Raw genomic sequence first — 22,030 nt, 5'->3', positions numbered from 1 at the left:
TGTTTGCAAATACCAAAATATGTTGTTTTAAACCAGTCAGACTATAACAGACAGGTCTGTGTGTGTGTGTGTGTGTGTAGCCATTTTCAGACATGCACAACACAGCAGGAGGTTCTCTGCACAGTCGCGTTCACAACAGACAAATCCTCAACATTGTTCAGGTGAGGGGTGGTGCAGCAGGCAGAGGCAGGAAGTAATGTAATTAAAAGCAATTAACTCTGCTGCGGACATCAGGTGATTTTGTTTACAGCACATCAACACCCTAACACTGTATGGGAAAATATTTTTGGGTTCGTTATTAACTGTAGCAGGTCAGAGGACGTTGAGAAGGTGGCCTTTCATTGTGGCCCAGAATGCATTGAGTTCACGCAGCTAGAAGAATGTGGCTATGTTGACCACTTTCAGATGTGGTCTGAGTGATTGGATAAGAAGTGTATCCTCAATGCATATTGGGTGTTTTTTTTCCTGATTTGGAAAAAACACCATTCATCCTCTTCTAACCTCATCATAAAACAAACAATACAAGAATACCACTAAATCACATTGATTAATGCATACAATAAATAATACTGTGTTAGGTGCATCTCACTTTTCAATCAAATATAAATAAATAAGTAATATATTCATCAGCAGCCTGATAATCAGTTTTCACTCAATCTTAATGGTATTTGAGCATGCGTTGTGTAAAAACCTAATGGGTTCAGGTCTGGGGTGAATGGTTGGTGGTGATCAGCTGAGCGGGTTGGATTGGCGCAGTCAGACAGCGTGAAAGCCAGCGGGGGAGTCACCCTTGATCTGCTTCAGTGCATCAACAAATTAACCCACTTAACAATAGCCTGCTGGACTAATGGCTTTAGTAAAGAAACTCATTTGGCTTTGGTAATGAACTGAGTTGGAAACACAAACAGTCCAGTTATTAAGTGAACTCCAGCCATCACTGACTTCACCCAACACGCTGTGATGCACCGAACCTACACTCCCTCTGTCAGGCTCATTAGCAAGAAAGCACACTATTACTTAAATCACTTAAGAAACTAGCCACCAAAAACTCATTATCACATCCATCTATTAAGTCTAATTTGCATACATTACAAATTCACCTTGACAAAGTGGCCGTGCCGGGTCGGTCATCTCATCCTCACGGAGCAGATTGGGCCTAACAGGGCAGAGCACAGGCCAAAGTGAGAGCGTGTTAACAAGATAATTTCAACCAACCTGAGTGCTGCTTCCCTTACAGCTCCTGTGTGTGTGTGTGTGTGTGTGAGAGAGAGTATGGGTGCTGATGAGTCTGTACTTAAGTACTGTTGAGGGAAGCCCTAGCCTGAGTTCCCAAGGTAACAGTCTGTTTGAGTGGGGGCTGGCTGACTCATTTGAAGGGAATCCTGGAACCTGAACAAGGCTGCCCACTCGCCCCACCCCCAGCTTCATCAGCACGAGCAAACAAGGCGCTGACATGTCCCCATACAGGGCTTCCCACTGCCGGGGGTGGCACTGGAAAATCCCAGCCAGAGTTTGCCTACAAGTAGCATCAGAAGACACACACGCACACAAACATGAGGCCTCCATGGAGATAGTAAATGGATGGATGATAATAGAGCTGCGTGCCCACAAATACATCCGGGCATGTGCCTGGATTTTGATTAACACATGAAGGGACGGGGGAGATGTAAGGGGGCGGGAGAGAAAGAGCGAGATTAAGCTGATTAAACAGTCAAAGGCACAGAATTAAAATAGTTTTTGAGGTGTGAACGCTGACACAAAATAAATTGAGTATGGAAACCTTGTGGGCCCGGGCATGGGAGAGGAGGAGGAGAAGAGGTGAGAGCGAGAGGAGGAGGATGAAGGAGGAGTAGGAGTAGGTGGACAAGACAACGAACTTTTTGCCCACACAATTAATCTAATTATTAAGAAATTAAAAGCGATCAACAGGCGTGTAATTGACCAGCTAATTAGTCCAAGGTCAGTTAGTTCTCTTGTTTTGACTTTGGGAGGATAGTGAGGTAGCAAGCAGCAAGATCGGAACATTTCAGTGAAATATCCTGAAATTTACAGCAATAAATTAAAAGATCTGTTTCCACATTGATTTAGCTAATTTTCCCAATAAATACCAATAGTTTAAATATTATTAATTCAACATTGTGTTATTCATAGAGACCCAAGGCAACTTTTCAAATAATAGTTAATAAGAGCAAATTCTGCCCATTAGACAAAAACAGTGCACGTACAGTCCATAATTCCTGCTGTTAGGAGTAGGCATTTGTTTCCGTCCACTGTTCTATCTGTTGATAACTCTATAGTTCATTCAGTGTCTTTAGTCATTAACAACTGAGAGCTGGTACAAAGGGATTTAAGAGGCAGCATTACTGTTTTGAATCGCTGGATGTTTAATTCTTCTATTATAATTGAGGCAGGAGCGAGGCAGAGGTTATGGTAACTGCTGGAAACCTGTCCCACTTCACAGAAAGGTTAATGAACCTTACAAGTCCTATGGGAGATGGAGTATGCTGTTAATTTGACAAACGTGGGAAATAAATGCTTTTATGCTTTTATTGACGGTGACCAATAGCGGCCTTTGCTGGAATGAAAGGTTTTAGTCTTTTGGGTGCTTTGCTATGAGGCAAAACAATAATGTGGAATGCATTTGTTGGAAGAAACTAAGTACATAATTGTTTGAATAGCAATTTCAGGCCAAAAAGCATCTTCATTATTAATTCCTACTTTTGGGGGAACATATACTGCACAAAAATGTACAGTAACCTAATTCATGTTATGAAACAACTGTCCTCATTGTGGATTCATTTTTGGGAATGAGGGATTTTAAAAAGCTGTGTTTTAAAATCTACATATTTTCACATTCCATTTTGTGCACCGCTGGTCTGGATTTCATTTTAACAGGGCACCAAGGGTTTAATACACTGACAGCCGGAGAGGAACCCGTGTAACAGTGCCAGCGCTAACCTGAATTAGTCGGTGGGTTAGAGAGAATCATCACAAAAGGTGGTTGAGATAGATCCGATCAGGACAGAGGTTTAAGGTACAGCACCAACAATGTGTGCAGTGTGTATGATTAAGAGATTAAATGGATAATCTCTTTCCCATTCAAAGAGCCTGACAGATGCAGAAATCTGGTTTTACAAAGATAGACTTTAAATTACAGCTTATATCTTACCAGCCGTCAGAGTTCAGACAGACATGCAAGTTCTTCAGTAGCTCTAAACTGTAGATTTTGAGAATCTGTGTGAATTTTTTTGTTTGGTAAATCTGGGCAAATGGAAATCCTTAAAGAATTAAGAGAAAATTGGACAAAAATGCAAATAGATTTCAATTTATTATCAAAAATGGTGCTATAGATAAGACATTGAAGTGAGGAAATTTATAAGTACATTTACACAAGTACAGTAATACACAATCATTTCAAAGTCGCCTTTTGTTAATATTTTCTGCTCATTTATGCAGATACTAGTTTATAGGGAAATATACTTTTTACTCATTTAGCTTTTTTGCTTCTAGTTAGAAACAGTTTCTAGTTGATTTTAAATCCACAAAGAAGAATATGAACTAAATAAATAAACAGGATACAAAAGCACAAGTCCTTTTAAGCAGCTTGGATGAACCCCAGATGCTGTCATCTTTCTTTAAGCAGTCTCTGTGTGTCAGCAAGTGCAGTTGCAACAATCTGAACCTTTTTTAAGCTTAATGTCAGTTTTAGGTTTTGTACAGTTATCCTAACCTATGACCCTAACTGAGACTGTCCTAGTCTAACAGGCCTGTCTAAGACTATCATAAAACTATAAACCAATCTAAGACTGTCCAAAACCTAGGCTGTTCTAAAAGTATTGCCAATCTAAGGCCATCCTTACCTATAAACCAATCTTCAACAATCCTAACCCTATAGACCCATCCAAGAATATCCAAACCTTATAGACAAGTCTAAGACTGTCCTAACCTAATGGATATGTCTATCAACTGTCCTAACTCTATACCTACTAATGACTCCCCTAACCTTATGTCTATCAACTGTCCAAACTCTATACCAACTAATGACTCTCCTAACCTTATATATATGTCTAGGACTGACCTAACCTCTATACCGACTAAAGACTCTCCTAACTGTATAAATCCACTTTAGACTGTCCTACCCCTATTTAACCATTTATGACTTTCCTCACTTTATAGACACATTTAAGATTGTCCGAACCTTATATACTTGTCTAAGGTTATTATAACCTATAAACCGGCCTCTGTCTGTCCTAACCTTGCAGACCCACCTTGCAGACTGTGCTCGCCTTATAGACCAGTATAACACATCTTAGTGAAACTGACCCTCATCTTGTTCTTTCTACCCCCTCTCTACTGAGCCAACTCGCTCTCCCTGTCTCTCACACACTTTCTTTCTCCCAGTGATCCTATCGGCACTGTTTCCTGTGCACAATGTTTGCCAGAGGAACACAGAAGAATTCGCGCTCCACAATCCCTCTTAACCTTTGACCTTGGCTTATTGTTACCTGTGAGCAGCACTGTGGCAAACATGTTGTACAAGTACTGTACAGCCCTGCAAGCTGTTTATGTTCTGCAAGTATGGAGGGCAGGGGAGGAGGGAAGGAAGAGAGGGAGCTATTTAATCCCCCCCAAAGGAACTCCCCTCTCAACCCGTATCGTGAACTCGCAGGCAAATCGCGTTGCTGGAAGGCACACCACACACACACTGCTGTCTTTTTAATTTCATCAGCTGAAAGAAATCTATACAGTGCTTTGGAATCCGACTGAGCTGCGGAGAGAAGTGAACTACAGCACCCTGGAATGTAAACAGGTTTCACACCAACTGTAGCATAAAAATACCACATTGTAACAAACCTCTTGGCTATGATAATGGTCAATAGTACAGATCAGAGGTCTTAGTAGATTTTATGGTTGTTAGTCCTAAAGCATATCAATAAGAGCAAGTTGAACAAATCTCGAGAACAATTCACAGGAAATTATTCAAGTGCAACATCGTCTTCTACTTAACGTACCGCATCGACAGGGGCTTTTTGTTTGTCATTATGAAAAGCATTTTCTCCTGAGAATATCAGGAACGCTGTCATTAAATCACACGTAGTCAGCTGCTTGGCCAGACACAGATATGGGCTGTGATATGCACAGAATGGACTCATCCTCCTGTACAATGTTTGACAAGTACTCGCTGTATTCACAAAGGCAGAATATCATAGCAGTAAAATAGAGTCCAGCTTTGTTCTACAATTTCTATCTACATCGACCGATAATTGTCAAACCTCCATCACAAAGCCATGGCAACTATTATGTACTCAATAAGACAGATTTTACTATATTTGGATACATTTCTTATGCTGGATTGATTATATTAAAGATGATCTGTGCTGCCACACCAGCTCTAGGTATTTGTTTAGTATACAATAAGAACTATGCTGCATTTTTCTGTTCTTGCAGTTTAGAATAACTTTTGGAATCCAAACAATCATAATCAGTATGTAGAGTTAGACAGGCCACTATAATATCTGCCAACTTTGCATTCATAGCTGTCACAGTTAATTATGATGCCAAAATACAAGAAAATACATTGGCTGCAGGAGGTCCTTTGTGAAGTCTTTGTTTTTTGTGTACAATTAACTGGCAAGCATGCTATATACTTAAATAGGGGCTATTTTAGGTGAGCATAATTGTTAGTGAGTTGTTTTTATCAGCATGCCTCACTCCCCTTTACCGTCCCCTATCAGGAGACACCCCTATGAGGAAGCATTTTCCACAGCCGCGGCCACAGCAACCCCCCACTGACCCTGACATTTGTTCATTTACCCGCCCCTTTCTCCCTCCTTCTGGTTTCCAACTTCTCTTTTTTTTTCTCTTTCTGCATGTCTGTCAAGACTGACCCGGGGAACAGGTAGGCAGACTCCGGCAAACCCCCCACCTGTACCCTGAAACACAAATTCGCACATGGGGCCGACTGCCAGAGATCCTGCTTTACTGACTGAAGTGGAGTGGCGGGGAAGGGAGGGGGGGGATATGACAAAGACGACAGCTTGTGTGGGGGAACATTGTCTGCGGCTGCGACTAGAAATCTTTTCAGGAAAAACAGGATTTTATACACAATGGTCGTGGGTGTGAAGAAAGGGGGCACATATTAAAAGAAGCGCCTTTATGTGTGCATTGCTACTGTTTTTTTTAACTGCATTTGCATGGAGCGGGTCCAATATGTTCTTTTTTCTCTACTAGGCTGTAGTGTGACAGACTGGATCAAAGAGGGCTTTCCAGGTTGTCCTTCTTTTCCTGGAGAGTGATCATGATATATCCAGGACAGTGTGCACACTGACACATAGCATAGGCCTACTTAAATAAAATAAACATGTAAAAGATAGAGAAAAAAAGACAGAAATCCATGTGGTGAAGTCAATAGAAATTTGGTTTCCTAGAAAATAAAGAAACATTAGGCAACATTTAAAAACTGTAATTTATGGATGATTATTCCCTCGCTGACCAAACAGCTTTAGCAGCTCACGTTCTTCATGCAGTGAAACCTCCTCAATCATCTCACCACGGCAACCAGAGCAGGGAGGTCAGTTGTTATAGAGATAGCAAGAGGTTTGGTAGGTTATCAGCTGTGTGTGTGTGTTGTATGTGGACGGGGGATGGAGCTGACAACTGAGCGGAGGATTCTTATGTAATTCTCCCTTTAGGTGGCAGAGAACAGTGAGAGCAGCAGCCCACACTGAAGAAGAACCTGTTTGTTAATAAGCTGTGAGATAAGATCAGATAAAAACGTGATGGGATTATTACAGGGAGTTTGAAAACAGGACCAGAAGATCCAGATGTGACAGAGTGATATGGACAGTGGAAGACAAATAAGATGACAAGTTGCTGCATTGGAAAGGATGCAGCATCAGCACCTAGACTGACAATATAAAGAAGAAGAAGAAGAAATGAGCTTGTTCATATTAACATTACAGTTGATCTGAGCCAGGGCTGAAAAAACTAAAATAAAGATAAGATTTAAAAAAAACAAATGTCAACTTCAGATTCTGGGAGTGAACACGGATTGTATCCATTCCTATTGCAGACAAAAGCCAGATGTTAGTGACCAGTGAAAAAGGGGCTTAAAAAAAAGACACACATGAACGTGTGCATTTTTGAAAGAGGTCACACTCACATAAAAAAGAGACCACACTAACAAACACTAACATCCAGATCTGGCGGCGAGAGGCTGTGAGGAGAGTCTGCTGAGGTTTAGTGGGGGAATGACTTCCACAAGCTGAACTCGATGTAGTAGCACCTCTGACATTTGTCTGGCTGACGCTGACAGCAGGATGAGCACTGCTCTAAATGTTAAGCACCTCCAGCTGCGCTTCCATGTTAAGGACTATTGTTGACTTGTACCAGGGGAGGTTTCGGTAGTTATGAAAAAAGATGAATGACCTGCATGTAAACTTTATAACGGTCAAACTAATTCAAGCCAAAATATTAAGTATGAAACAGAAAATACAGTATTCAAGTTTACTGACAAGTTAAAGAACAGGAAGCATTCTTTATATTCTTCTATCACTTCTAATCATATAAACAGCACCTGTTATACTTAACGCCCGATCCATATATTAATGCCAACAATCTGTTGAAATTCTTTAAGACACTTCACTCGAACAACATGTGCTCGTGCCGTCAGTTAAAGTTGAAACAAAGGATGACGACAGGTGCAGAGAGTGGAGTTTAGATTGGGTAAAGTTGCTTCATATGACTTGGAGCCAGGAGGCAGCTCTGAGTAAAAGTTTGTGAAACCAAAAACAAACAAACTGTTAACCTGGGTTATGAGCATGTTTAGCAACTTTGGAGGAAAAAAAAAATTAAAAAGGAAAATTGTTCAATTCCTTTGCGCCCACCCCCTTGTCATAAGATATGGATGTCCCGTAAGGTTATTTGTGTTTGCTGGGAAATGAAGTGCTCAACTGGATTAAAAACATACTGCATATGTTTGGAAATCTGTTTCCCTGGGCGTATGAGTGGAGTGAGCGAGCGTGAAGCAGCAGCTTGCATCTCCTCCAAGAGAGAGGGCAGACACTCTCATCATTAGCTGGGCTACAATGTGCTCCTCTACCTGCTCCAATCTGCACAGCCAGGCTCCACTCTGACGCCAGACAGATGTTCCCAGCACGAGGTGCAAAGTAGCGCGAGGGGAAAAGAGAGTGAGCAGGAGAGAGGCAGAAGAATGGAAATATTCAGCAGAGTACACAATAAGAGTTTAATTATGAATAATACCAATGGCTCTTTGTTCTCACAATGAAGCTAGCTATGGTTCGCCTGGCCTTTGGGAAATTGTTTTGGCTTCCATATGGGGGCAGCTGTCTGTCAAACATAAACGCTTATATCGTAACATGCCACAGTAGGGATAATTACAGGATGAAGAACAATGCAATTATGTATGTTTATTTGCAATATTGAATATTGCTATTTTGCTAAAACAAACTAAGACTTTAGCACAAATAAAAAAAAAGTGCAATTTCAAACACTGGATAGTGAAATACTGCAAAACTGTGACATGAACTGTGAGTTTAGAAAATCAAGACATAAACTCTAGTCACTCAGGACGTGTTGTACGTGACTGGCTGCACATTAAGGATAAACTGGGTGTGACTATGTATTTTAATCACTCGTATTATGAGAGAAATTTCTACAGACCAAAAAGTTGTGCAGCCACAACCTGTTGTATCTTATTCCTCACAGACATGAACTGTTGTTACAGCACAGTATTTCTTCATTACAATTAAAGCTGTACAAACACTTTGCATGAAACAAAAAGGTGGATCAGAGACAAAACGACACAATTGTTTTAACATAACTTTTATGAGTGAATGAATACTGTAAGGACTTACACGCCTATTCGTTTGCAGCTAAAGGACATCTTGAGGTGTGGAGCAGACGATCTCTGCAGGCCGCAGAATTCGCAAACACAAAGCCAGCTGGTCTGACACACTCACAATACTTCACTGTTTGTATTTGCCTGACCAGCAGCAGAACACAAGCTCTGTCCTCCTCCGGGAGCCGCTACAACAGAGATGGATGTTAAAGCATGCATATCCCTTGTGCACCATAATAATGACCACAGCGAATGGTCCAACTGGCCGGCAGTTCAACGCCAAACAGAGAACATTAACAAACACGCGATGGCTTCCAGTTCGCAGACCTTATTGAAGGGAATCTGGAAGTGAAGGACAGCATGGAGACCACCAAAGCATGAAGAGGTTACAATATGTCAAGAGAAAAGATTGTGGATTTACTATATACATGGATTTTAAATATTTTTTTTCCAAGAGTCCTTCAACCAGAAATAATTTCAGTCCACTAATTATTCTAATACGGACTCCTCTGCATAAAATTAGGGTTAGGGCAAGTTTGTCAGACAACTAATACCTTTCATGGAGACAAACCCTAAGCAGAGAAACTTCACACATTAAAAGAAGTAAGAAGAAAATCCATAAAAACCTAAGGCTAGACGTCTGTTTAAATGGGATTTTACAGAGATAATGAATACCTTGGCTTTTCTCAGAGCAGAAAAGAGCATTAACTGTAGCAACTGTTTTGCAAGTTCACGTTGCATCATGTTGACTTTCAAACTGCCGAAACTATAATGAGAGAATAAGTATTAACAAGTAAAAGTAACACCCAGTGCTGTATTTATGTAAGCTGCCTCTATTCAGATACTAATGATTTGCTTGTTACAGTAATTATCGCTGCGAGACCAAACCGGAACATCTGCATTGATTCAGACTCTGGGAGAGCTGCGAGAGGGAGGGAGGGAGGGAGGGGCTCGCAATCTGGAATTCGACTTCGAGAGCGAGACAACAATCTGTTGATGGTTATTTTGGTAATTGTCCATAATTGATGTAAAACAGAGAGAGTTGCAGAAGATTCTAAATTACTGTTTCTGTACCTTGAAGGGTCATTGAAAATGGGCAATTGCAGTGGAAATTCATATACAGCATCTAATAATGTGAGCACTAAAAGAGAGTGGACAGCTGGTGGGAGAAGAAGAGATACCCACACAGTTTACACTTTTTACTGCTGGATTAAATTGTTCTGGGTTGTCAAAAGTAATGATGCTGTGAGTGGTGCAGCCGGTTGAATTAAAGATGTGACACCTGACATAAACATTAAAATACAACTGTCTCACACACTTAGTAAGTTACATTATTTATTGTGTCATACACACACAAAAACCTGCCCACATCGACTTTTATGACACCAAAAATCTGGTGCAGAGGGGAAAACATTTGAGTCACACAAAGCCCAAATTCACTAAACTAAACATTAAGTATAACTAAATAATAACTTTTTTTAAACATATAATTGTGTTTATGTCACAAATACATAATATAAGAAATGTATATTATTTAAAACAGCAACAAACTAAACCAAACAGCCAAAGCAAGAGTGACAGTTAGAGTTAAATCCTGATCATAAGATAATAACTCAGTTAAATTTACTTCTTGTCTTTTGTGTCATCTAACCTAGTGTAGGATTAACCACCAACTGAGCTCAACAACCGTTGAGTTCAGGCCAGTTGAGCTACTTTAAAAATCAATCATTTAATATAATTAATTCATTGACTATGTGATTTCAATGTATTTTTTTTATAAGATCTAAATACCATATATTGTTTTTGATATTGTGCTTTCCCCTCGTATACCCTGTTAAGTTTATTCTCAAAGTAGAGTGTCATTTTTACGTCTTTTCTATGGTCTGTCAATTATTTTGTTGTTGTGAAGAAATCAGTCTGAAAGCCTTACATCCTTTTCCATCTGTTGCTCAGTTTGTCCAGCCAGCCTGAAAACTTTAAGGGCAGATTTGTCAGGCGAGACCAAATCTACTTAAATATAAAAATGCAAACAAAATGTTCTGTCTTCTGTCCAAAGTACTTCAACCTAAAATCTGCTTCAGCAGAGCTCTTTCATAAACTTAAACTTCATGATTAATCACACAGAAGAACTTATCATGTTTAACTAACACAAAATGTTCTCTTCAGGAAAAACCTTAACGTTTCTAAGGCTTATACGTCTGCTTCTTTTAGGGCTCTATACACTGCAGATGTGGATAAATACAGTTTGAATATGAACACTGTACATTATGTGTGATTCCTCTCTCTGTTGTTAAGAGGGTTTTGTTTTATGGCTGACACACAGCGAGGAGATCCTCTGCACATGTTTGGGTACGTGAAGACAACAGCTCAAATCAAGGTGAGTGATGTGTGTGTAATACCCGAGGTGTGTCCTTGTTCTGCTACCACCGCTTCTCTAATGAGACCGCAGCTGAAGACGAAGAGTAAATCTAGGGGTGCCGCGTTGCTCTGTCCAGCTTGACCTCACTCACTCTCTCTCAGCTGAATTAAAGAGATCCTCTGCCTTCATCGCTGCGGCTACGGATAAAGAACACTAATTATGGAAACATCCACAAACTGGGGCAAGACTGCACGACCTTGGACTAATGAATATATATGTATGAAAAGAAAATGGCGGCTGCGGCTCGCACTGTCTGACAAGCGAGGATCGAAAATCCACTTGACTTTTGAAAGCATGACCTCTGACTTCAGCTAAAAAAGATACTGTGCTTTACAAAACAATCAACAAACACATTGCCAGAAAATATCTATTGAAATGCCAAACGTGTTTTCATCGAGAACTTCATTCTCTATCATAAACAGATGGAACAGACCAAAAGGGAACAAATAATAATAATAAAATCATTTATCAAATGTAATCACTAGTCTTATTTTTTGCCGCGTTACAACTGCATTAATTCATAAACTGACCTACATTGCTGTCACAATCAGAACTGCACCGAAACAAAATCCAATAGATGCACATCGACTCTTGGAAAAAAAAAAGGAGCAAAACTGAGGTTGTGTGATGTCACCTATCCACACTGCTCAATTAAACACCTCCCACTATCGGTTGGCATCACTCAAAAGGCTCATTAACCCTTCTGACCAACCACCAGTCACAATCAGAGAAACATCCCATCACATTGGCCAATCCCTTTATGGGCAGCGCAGGTCAACACCCACACAAGTGACAGGCAATTGAATAGCTGGAGTGAATGTGGTCCGTCTGAGCACTTGAAAGACATTTGTTTATTCACAGCCGGTCACGCGGCCAGACAGACTTTATGGGCTTAAAAATAAGAAGCAACGGTGATGCCTGATGTAATTTTATAAAGTGGAAATTACTTTTCTATATCGGGGATGTTTGTGAGTGATATGAGGTAACTATTCAGATTCTTTAAGGCTGCATAAATCATCTCTTCAAGTGCAGCGCAGACGAGCTGAATCACAAAATTCTGAATTCACGCCTATTGTAGATTCACTCAAATGTATATCTCAGATACATCACATTTGGATCTTTGAAATCAATGTGGCATTTACTTAGTGTACGACAACGCCTTATGAAATGAAACGGGAGCAGTGATACATCGGCGAAGCTTCTTTGTGTGCTTGTTTTTAAGACCACTAGTCTTAATCTACTGGGTTGATCTCCCAGTTCCCGCGGGATTAGAAAATGTCTGCAAACCTCCAAATATTTGAGGCAATCAACAACTCAACACGCATTTGGCGTTAGAATGCAAGAATGTGAAAACACACAAACGAACGGATGAAAAGGAGAGAAATATGAAGAGAAATAAGGGGATCGGAGCCGTGCCCATTTCGGGGGTGTAAAATATGGAGAAGTGTGGATCATTGGGGGAGCTGCTCTGCCTGGGGGAACAGATGAAGGGAGGACACTCTGCCAAGATCTCTCCACTGGAGGGGGAGCTGAGGGACTGGAGCTCTATGGGAGAAAGAGTGTGCGCCTCGCATGCTGCTCTCCTCAATCTCAGTCTCACACGCCTGCATTGACACGTCCCAGGCTCTCCGCAGCAGAGGGAAATTGCTGCTGACAGGGCCTTGCAAACTTTCACAGCCATTTAGAAAGACTTACTCCCACACTTTTGTCACAGGCATTTATTGCACAAGATACATGATATGAAAAATTAACATTTTTTGAACTTGGCATCTTTTCTTCACCAAGTTAGGCTTAAAAACCATTCATAATTTTTCAGCCTTGCAATCGGCCCCAGTGCAGATGTAAACACGAGACATGCCAAGTGAGACCCCGAGATTATGAAAATGCACAATTTTCAAGAGGAGAGAAAAAAAAATCACTACTTCATAAATTTGTAGCATATGAGTTCCTATAATCCAATAAGAAATGCTCTCCGTGTCACCATCACCAAAACACACAAGGGTGCTTGTAACTGAGAGCAGAGGTTACTGCAGACTTTACCTGTACGTCCACGACCAGCCAGTGCCTCCAGTATGCAGACGTTGGATTGGTGCGCCTCGGAGCGTCGGGATCCACCATCACCAGAACATACGTCTTACTCTGCAAACATAAGATTCATATATATAATTGTGTTTAATACAGAAAAAACTGCTTTGCTACAAACACTGTGATTGGCCCAGAGGCAGATCCAGGAACAGCGGTACCTGATCCTTTTTGCTTTTTAAGTGTAGCCATGTGCCGTTTTGCCCCAAGGCTCCACAGCCGTCCCTGCAGTTAACAATACTTCGAAAACACATGCTTCACTTTGCTTCCTTAGCTTTTACTTATAATGCAGCAAAATGTGAATTTTATTCTATTCATAAAATGGCTTGTTTTCAGTTGAGCACAGGAAGCTCACAGACCCAGTTGATATCCGAAGACTGGTTTTGCTTATTTAATGGGTTGAAACATGATCATAACAGTTTTACTTCAGCTTGGAAAGTTGAAATGTTAAAACATTCGGAATAAATAAACAGGTGATAATATTGTAACCGAAAACATTGGATGAAACTGTTCTAACACAAATTAAACACAGTACCTAAATCACTGCAGTGCACTTTAATAGAAAGACTACAGCTCTGTCTCCTCTCCATTATTCCCTAAACTTAATATAATAACTGTGACACCAATGAACATGACAGTGTTTTGGATCCGATACCAACTCATCTCGTTAACATATTCACAGTAACTTTCTGCCACTTACCCAGTATCTTTATACCCCTCAATCTGTCAATAGATAAAGTGAGAGAAAAAGCATCTTAACTAACGCTTGATCACAGCTACTCGACGTTGACTTGGCGGCTTAATTGCCGGAGAAATGTTCCTACGGTCTGTCCCTAAAAGTTAGAGAATTATGAGAGCAGATTGAATTATTGCAAGAGCACATTTGTCATCCCTGGGCCCGTGCCCAAAATCTGCCTGACCATATGATGGGCTTTTTTTATTTTGTTCACTTCCTCTACAAACAGAGACATTAATCGAGGCTGTTTCAATCCACGATGTCCTCTTACTGTATATACTTACAACCAGAGACCATAATGTTATCAGCTTTAACACATATAAAACAGATGTTGCATTTCTTTAATTCTCACACTGAGTGCCAAACAACGCTGTGTGTGGTTCAGAGAAACACGTCATAGAATCAAACGCTCCCATGCAAACATACACCTTAAATTTCTGTTTGTTGTGTCCTATCAAGACGTTCTTAAAGGCCTCAGAAAATTAAGCCGATGTACTTGAATGAGATAAAGTAGTCGTATTTTTCTGCAGATGCTCATTTCCAGAAGGATTCTCTGCCTACCTGACAAGCAGTAATAAGCGTAAACAACTAAGCCTAATAATAGGATAATACTGTAGTCTCAGTGATAGTGCCTGCAGGTAACACACAGACACACCAGCAACAATAGAGCCTCCTCCACAGCCTGTCAAAAGTGACTCTATATCAGTGACCCCCCCAGGCAGCTTACCAACCATGACCTGTTGCCTTCTCAAGAGTTGTAATCCTCATTTGTACATGTTTGCTACCAGGCAAAGACACTGTGATAATGTAGTTACACTAATATTTAAGTCAGGCCCTGATGCATTAAGAAATAGCATGGTTTCAAACAACAGCGCATATGCAAGCACGCACATGCATGCACACAAATACGCAAAGGCAATTTAAGCATTTAAATTAAAAATGACCTCCAGTCACAATTATCACTGAAAGAAATAACAGTTTATTGGATATGTCACGAAAGTTACCATAAAAAGAGGCTCACTGTATAGGACAGGCTTAGTTCTCCTAAAGCCAAATTTAGAACAACATTAAGCACATTTATTTCGATAACTGCAACAACAAAATCGTGGCCTATTTATAGCAGGGGACTGAATTTCAATGATTTCTCAGTGCCTGAATTTCTACCTGTAAGAGTCTGGCTGGTCCAGCTGGCACGGGCAGCAAATAATACAAGAAGCTCCCTTCGTGCTTGCACTTCACACATTGTGGCATGTACCCTTCTCTCTTACAAGGATTTTTTTTCCTCCATCTGTCAAAATCCACATTAATTACACACAGATATGTGTGAAAGACTCCAGGGAAAAACAGATGCATATTCTGCCATCTGAAATCATTTATCAGGGCTCGAACAAAACTACATGTATATCAAAACAGTGGTAATTCTTATAGCTGGATACTGTAAGGCACACATTTCCAACCATATTAGTGTTTATCATTAATTCTAACGAGGAAACTTCATGTGGAGCATTGGTGAAATGTATATTTGCTAATCAAATCTATCAATAACAACAGTTAATTGTCTATATTATAGAGAGCACACAAAGATAAAATTTAGATTATGTTAAAACAGGTGAGAGGTCAGCTGTGTGCTCTGTTGTTCTCTGTAATGGCGGCTAAAGGACGTTAAGAATGCCATTATAATCTGAGAGCTTTGAGGAGAAGTGAAATGTAGGTAGGTGTCGGCCACAGACCACAAAGCTCCATCGGGCCATTATACAGGAGGGGATGTGAGGCTCCTAGGTGCAGGCTGGAGGCGGGGGATATTGAGCCTGCATTCTCTTGGGATTAACCTCCCACTGCCTGCTGTGATCACAGCAAAACGGCCCACTGGGACCAAACCTCAGACGCCAGGCGGCTGGAGCGCACCCTGCAGCTGACTGGGCGTCTCTGTCGCAGCTACTGGTCAGTGCTAGAGAGGAAACAAGGAGGTGACACCTATAGAGTATTTGGGTGGGGGGAAGGTTTAGTTTTTTTTTAAATACATATTTTTATTATTATATTTTCAAGAGACGACTTGAAACTCCCGCTCCAGGCCAGTCGCATTGAATAGATAGAGTATTTGCAAAACAGAAGACGGCAGAGAACAAAGGGAGAGTGTCTCTGAGGATGTAAACTACTGGCTTACCTTTGAGTGAACTCTGCTGGGGCTGAGAATCAGAGAGACGTCTAATCGCTGCTCTCGTAGAGCTGCCTGGGCTATCGAGCCCGGCTCTGCTAACTGATGACACCACGGAGGGCGAGAGTGAGTTAGCGGGAGGGAGGAAGGGAGGCGAGGCCCCTCAGTGAGTTTACAAGTTCATGCTTTATCCCTGACCCAATACCAAACAGTGTCGTCCATGCAGCTGCCTATTAATATACCCATCGCTTTATCCTCCCTGTGCTTCATCTCCTCCAGCCTCTACGCGCCGAACCCACAACGTTTCATTAAATGGTCAACTGTGCTCAGCGCTCGACCCGGAGCAGAGGAAAGCATCGATCCCAAATCCATGTTTAAGTACCAAAAATACTTGAACTCGTTTGGTAATTAACAGGTATCTGTGTTGTGATTAAGAGACAGCGATGGCTTAACAACCATCGACTGCAGCTTAGAGCAAGGTTGAAAGATCGATCTGTAAATACAGAAAAACAGAAACTAAAACATGGAAGTGGAAATGAATTTATCAGATGATGGAGAAAAATATCAGCTGCATTTTCGTTATTTCCGCAGCCACAAAAGTATTCAAAATCAAGCTGAATGCATAATCTTGTCTCGAGTGAATTCACAGAACAAAGATGAGTGAACTTTTATACTAAGGACAAGGTATAAAGGTCTCATTTTGTAAGATAGGTGCTGTGAGAGGGGCAGAGGAGTGATGGGGAAGGTGAACTGCGGCACCACGGTCAGACGATGAGATTCATCCTGGTGGAGGGGAGGTCAGAGGTCGGCCAGGCAGCAGTAATTGAATCCTGAGCAGAGAGTAAGGGGGCCGCAGACCCAAAGATGAGATGGAGATAGGAAGGGGGGCAATGGGGCTCACCTAGAAGTCAACAACCTTTACAGGTGAGGAGGTCTTCATTGCCATTGATATCAGCACCCAACCACACCCACCACCCCCACCTCTAATCTGCAGTAGCTTTGAAATCTCTTTGTTCCACATCACATTATAAAAGCTCCTTCACAGGCAGATCAGTAATCTGCTACAGTGGAAAAACTGAGTTTCATGGAATCTTATCAAACAGCATGTTATTATTCTAACCATAAAAAAGGTATTGTTGTGACTACAGAGACATGGATACAAGAACAGCTCTGTGATCTGCATGTTTCTTTTTTAAGTAGGTAAAGATTTATATGGCACATTTCAAAACAAATGCTTCAAAGTGCTTCACAGGTAGTGCTGTGCTAAATGTGGAGAGTGGGGAGGCTTTGGTGTGTGTGTGTGTGTGTGTGTGTGTGTGTGTGTGTGTGTCTGTGAGAAGCTTTCAAAATATACACAGCCACTCTGATCTATCTATTGTCTGCACTTATCAGGTACCAAAAAAAAAATCATGTGATGAGAGACAATACTTCAATAATTTTATATGTAAAAGTCAATTAACTACTCACAGTAGAGTACTACCTCACTACCTGTTGTAGTTATGATGACTTCTGTTGGTTTGGAGTTTTCCAAAGAATGATAAAATTACTCTTAAACAAAGGAAACTGAAGCTATCTAGTATGAAAGTAATTTACAGTCCAAATAAACTCAAAAACTACGGATGTGATTTCCATGAAATTTTGTGGAGGGGTGGGGCACCACCCGAACAAGAAACCTATTTAGTCTTGAACCTGATCCAGGTAAACGGGCAGATTCAGGAATTGTGTTTCTCTTTCTTTAGCATGGCGACATGAGGTATTAGCCTTGGCGGAGTTGCCTCTCGTTTACGTGTGTGGTTGGTTGGGAGTGACTTCCAGTTTCCCGTTCACCTCAGACAGACCAGAAGCAGTATCCAAGACTGATTCATCCACGAGACTTTGTAAAGTGGTAGAAATGCTTTGGCCGCCCTCTTATTTCAAGTTTTATATATTTCTTTCCTGCTCGGTCTCTGTTCTACTATCCGTCTACTTGTGCCTGGATCACCTGCCTGACAAACAATACCTGCCATGCTCAGCCACCCCTGCTCATTTCAGTTCCTCTGCTCTGCATGCCAGCCTCCTCTGCCGCCTTTTCTATTCTGTCGGTGAAGTTTGGATTCAGAAAAAGCTGCAAGTTGGAAAACTCACTTGCCTTGTTACCTGACAAACTGCTCTCTGCTATCAGAGGACTCACCAGCTCAGATTCCTGAACTCTGTTACCAGTACTACTGTCCATCTTGTCGCCAGTTTTCATATCAGATAATTGAATTTTTCATCTGCTTAAATCTCACTATAAAAATCCTGTGTTTTCATATTTGGACAATATTTGTTTAATTTGCACTTTTAATTCAGTGTTTTTCACCAAAACCCACTGTGCATGCTTACTAAATAATAAATCACTGGAATGCCCCTTCAAGATATTCTATTAAGGAAAAATACTAGGTACACAGTATCATGCACAGTGGGCTTAAAGTGATGATTTGAAATTCAAAACCTTTGAATTTGTAATTTAACACAAAATTAATAAAGGTTCATTTATCATTAACCTCCATGACAAACAATGTCAGTGCTTTATGCCACTTGAGTAGAACACTAGTGCTAATGACCCTTTTGAGGTTGTTATACAAGATGATTTGGGGAATTTCACAATAACAACGACCATAACTGGTTCCAACATTCAGTTTGGTTATTGACACGTATAAATGATATGCAAACACAATGCCAATACTCGTGTGTGTTCTTAAGCACCGCACACAGTGAAGCGGGCTGCTCACTACCTCCGAACCTGCCTATTTTTAACTCAGCCTTCCTCCCACACAGGAGTGTAGTGTGAAGTGGCTTATAAATCCACACTTGGAGGAGCCACATGGTCAAAAGAAAGCCACATGTGGAAATGAACACATATTCATATTTAAGGCCTAAAGACAACACAGCTACCAGATCCCCACCAGCTACTGTGGCCACACAGAGGGGGGAGAGAGCTACGACGAGGCAGCAGTTCAAGAAGAATCACTGCGGAATATCAAACACAAGTTTACATGTTCACATAATCACATTACGCTTTTTACTGTTTGAACGTACAAATATGTTTTATTCTAATATGTTTTATTGTAATCAAATTAACACACGACAGAAGGAAGGCGAGACAATGTTATATAATTTACAACCTATAGATTCTGTTCACTGAATATAATCTATTGAACAATACATTTTGATTTATTGTCATATTCGTCTAAAGCCACAAATGAACATCTGGATTTGTGAAGATGTTTAAATGCAGTCTGTCCTGAACTGTGTTTGTGAAGCCGTGCACTTCAGCAGTGCAGTTTGGAGCAATGCAACGAAGCCACAGTGAGACGGTTCACAGTCTGATTGATGCTTGAGGGGGGTGAAGGAATTAGTGGCAGCCTAGGGAACCATTTCTGCATTTCTCTCAACATCGAAGACTTCTTTCACCGCGCCGTGCTTGCGAACACAGCCGTGCTCATGTTAAGCTTATTAGTCACCCTGGATGCGATCTTGCTAGCTGAGGCTTTCAACACTTTCTAGTGGTGGCTTTACACACATACACCTACTCACTGCCATGAAAGCATTTCTGCAAATGCACATGCTCTAAAACAGACACTGCCATTAACAGGTACTCTGAAGCAATGATCCTCGACCCGAGGAGTGGGCCCCCCTGGGGGGGTCATGGAGCCACTGCAGGGGGTCAGCGTGGATGACCAGGCGAAAAATATGGAGTGAAACTTGAATAAACATGATTAATACAGTGGAAATAAAGCCTTTTTTATTAGTTTTTCCTGCTATAATTCACAAAAAATGTAGGAATCATAGGTGAATAAATAACTCTATGATTGTATAAATCATTTATCAAGGTTAAAGCTAGGGTTGGTAATCCTGGTAAAGCTAGCTAGATGGTAAAGAGCAGGCTATACTTTAAAAGATGCAAACAATACATCCCATCGCCTCCCATCGGCCCTCTCATCAAAGCTACACCCCCAAAACACTTTTCTGTGACTCCCTCACTAACTTCTGACTGATCGTCTCTGCTTCAGCCGTCTATGTCTCTCCGGCTGAAGACTCCAGTCATGCACAGGATATGCGCAGGCAGGTCGGTTAGTTACAGACAGGTAAACTGACCAATAATGTGAAAGATTTCATACCGCCGTTATTTAATGAAGACCAACTGGGCATGAAGGGGACTTCAACATATAAGACAGAAACTATTTCAGAGAAAAATGACCAACTCTACCTTGAATGATTGATAAAAATTGTGGGGTGGGGGGCGTGAACAAAAAAAGTTTGAGAACCACAACGAAGTAACAACCAGGTGCTGAGCGTCATGACCCAGCTAAATGAGGAAAGAGGGAAATATTTTTGTCATGTATAGTCTGGCTGCTGAGAACACAACACAGTCAAACAGGGAAAATTACAGCACTGGACTCATGACCATAATTAGTCTGTCAAGCATGTCACACACTTGGAGTCATAGATCTGCTATTTTACCACCAAGTGCAGCCTATAAAAGTTAATAGGGAGCACTTTCTAATTACTTCACCAGGATTTGGAAATCTGAATCAACTATTTTGATTCTAAAAGCCCTCAGGGGAATTTTGAGGATGAAAAAGAAAATTATTAAGATCTACTGAGCTTATAGTAGATGTTTAGTGTATGTGCAAATGAAAACAGCAACAAAGCTGTAAAAAAAAACAACATGTATTTAATTTGCTTTGCTTTATCAGGGTTATTACAATTTCTTTTGGCGGCTATTTTGTTCAAATTCTTTAATTTTCTGCCACATTCTGAAGGATTCGAGACCTTTTAACAGCATTTTATTTGACGAAAATATATTTAAGTCTTGCAATAGTTACACTTTCACAAAGCACCATCATGGGTTACATGCTGCCATGAAGGGAGCTTAGTTGTAAGCACTCTGACACCCATTCCTATTTGGCCACCAGAGCTGTTAAAGGTGTCAGGGCTGTTCACAGGCACTGTGTGTTTCACCAGCCAAGATGGCTTCCACATTTTTTCTATCATGATTAATTATGGTTTCTGATGGTAGTACAGTGAGAAAGTGTAAATTATTCCCACATTTTCTTGTGCCCTCCGTTCAGTCACTGTTGTGTAGGAAGATGCTATTGACGCCATCCATGGATGGCGACCAAAAGGCATCTACATGGGGTGGCAAACTCTAGTGCCTATTAAGGGGTGGAAGTGGCGTTGGTGGGGGGGTGCTTGGCATGTGGGCTGAACCAAGTCCAGACTGCCAGTTGACAGGGCCGGATTTTCCAGTATGGAAGTCTTGTTTCAGTGGGCGAAGCTGGGTGTTGGGAGACTGGGAGAGAGGACTGCCCAGGGCTTGGAAGCTTGAAAGAGAATATTTCAAACAGACAAGCACCGTCTGTGTTCCAGTGTCACCAGCCCACCAGTCTGACAATCAGGGCCATGTCATCACACGGGCTCTGAGTTATTCAGGGAGCACTCTCATCACCTTAGAAGATGTGGCTATCTCAGACGTCAGAGCCGGCTGAGGTCCCAGCAGACGAAATAGCATTAAATGATTTCTAAGACTAAAATGTACAGTAAACATTCACCTAAAGGTAAAACATTATGAGCATGAATAGCAGAGCCGGGTGAGTTGTAACCATAACGCACTTTGCTTTGAATCCTTAATTAAGTCCACAATACAGTATGTCTCCAAATGTGCATGCTGAAAATCCTTAGTTTTGGAGAACTGGTAGAAATAAAATAATTCGTCTGACAGATCATTTTGTGCGTGTTGATATATTTAGCGCTGTC

The 22,030-nt window shown here is 41.1% G+C and overlaps 1 protein-coding gene across 1 annotated transcript in view; it reads right to left on the bottom strand.

Moving 5' to 3' along the window:
• Positions 1 to 22,030, bottom strand: part of LOC109633597 (phosphatidylethanolamine-binding protein 4) — a 51,090-nt gene that overhangs the window by 15,252 nt on the left and 13,808 nt on the right. The window contains exon 4 of the mRNA XM_020093595.2: positions 13,320 to 13,418. Within this exon, the coding sequence (XP_019949154.2) occupies positions 13,320 to 13,418 (99 nt within the window). The remainder of the gene's footprint in view (positions 1 to 13,319; positions 13,419 to 22,030) is intronic.

Source organism: Paralichthys olivaceus, chromosome 4 (genome assembly GCF_024713975.1).
Source record: "Paralichthys olivaceus isolate ysfri-2021 chromosome 4, ASM2471397v2, whole genome shotgun sequence".
Lineage (NCBI taxonomy): Eukaryota > Metazoa > Chordata > Actinopteri > Pleuronectiformes > Paralichthyidae > Paralichthys > Paralichthys olivaceus.
The sequence above is the reverse complement of the archived record's forward strand: the minus strand, read 5'-3'. Positions and strand labels throughout refer to the sequence as shown.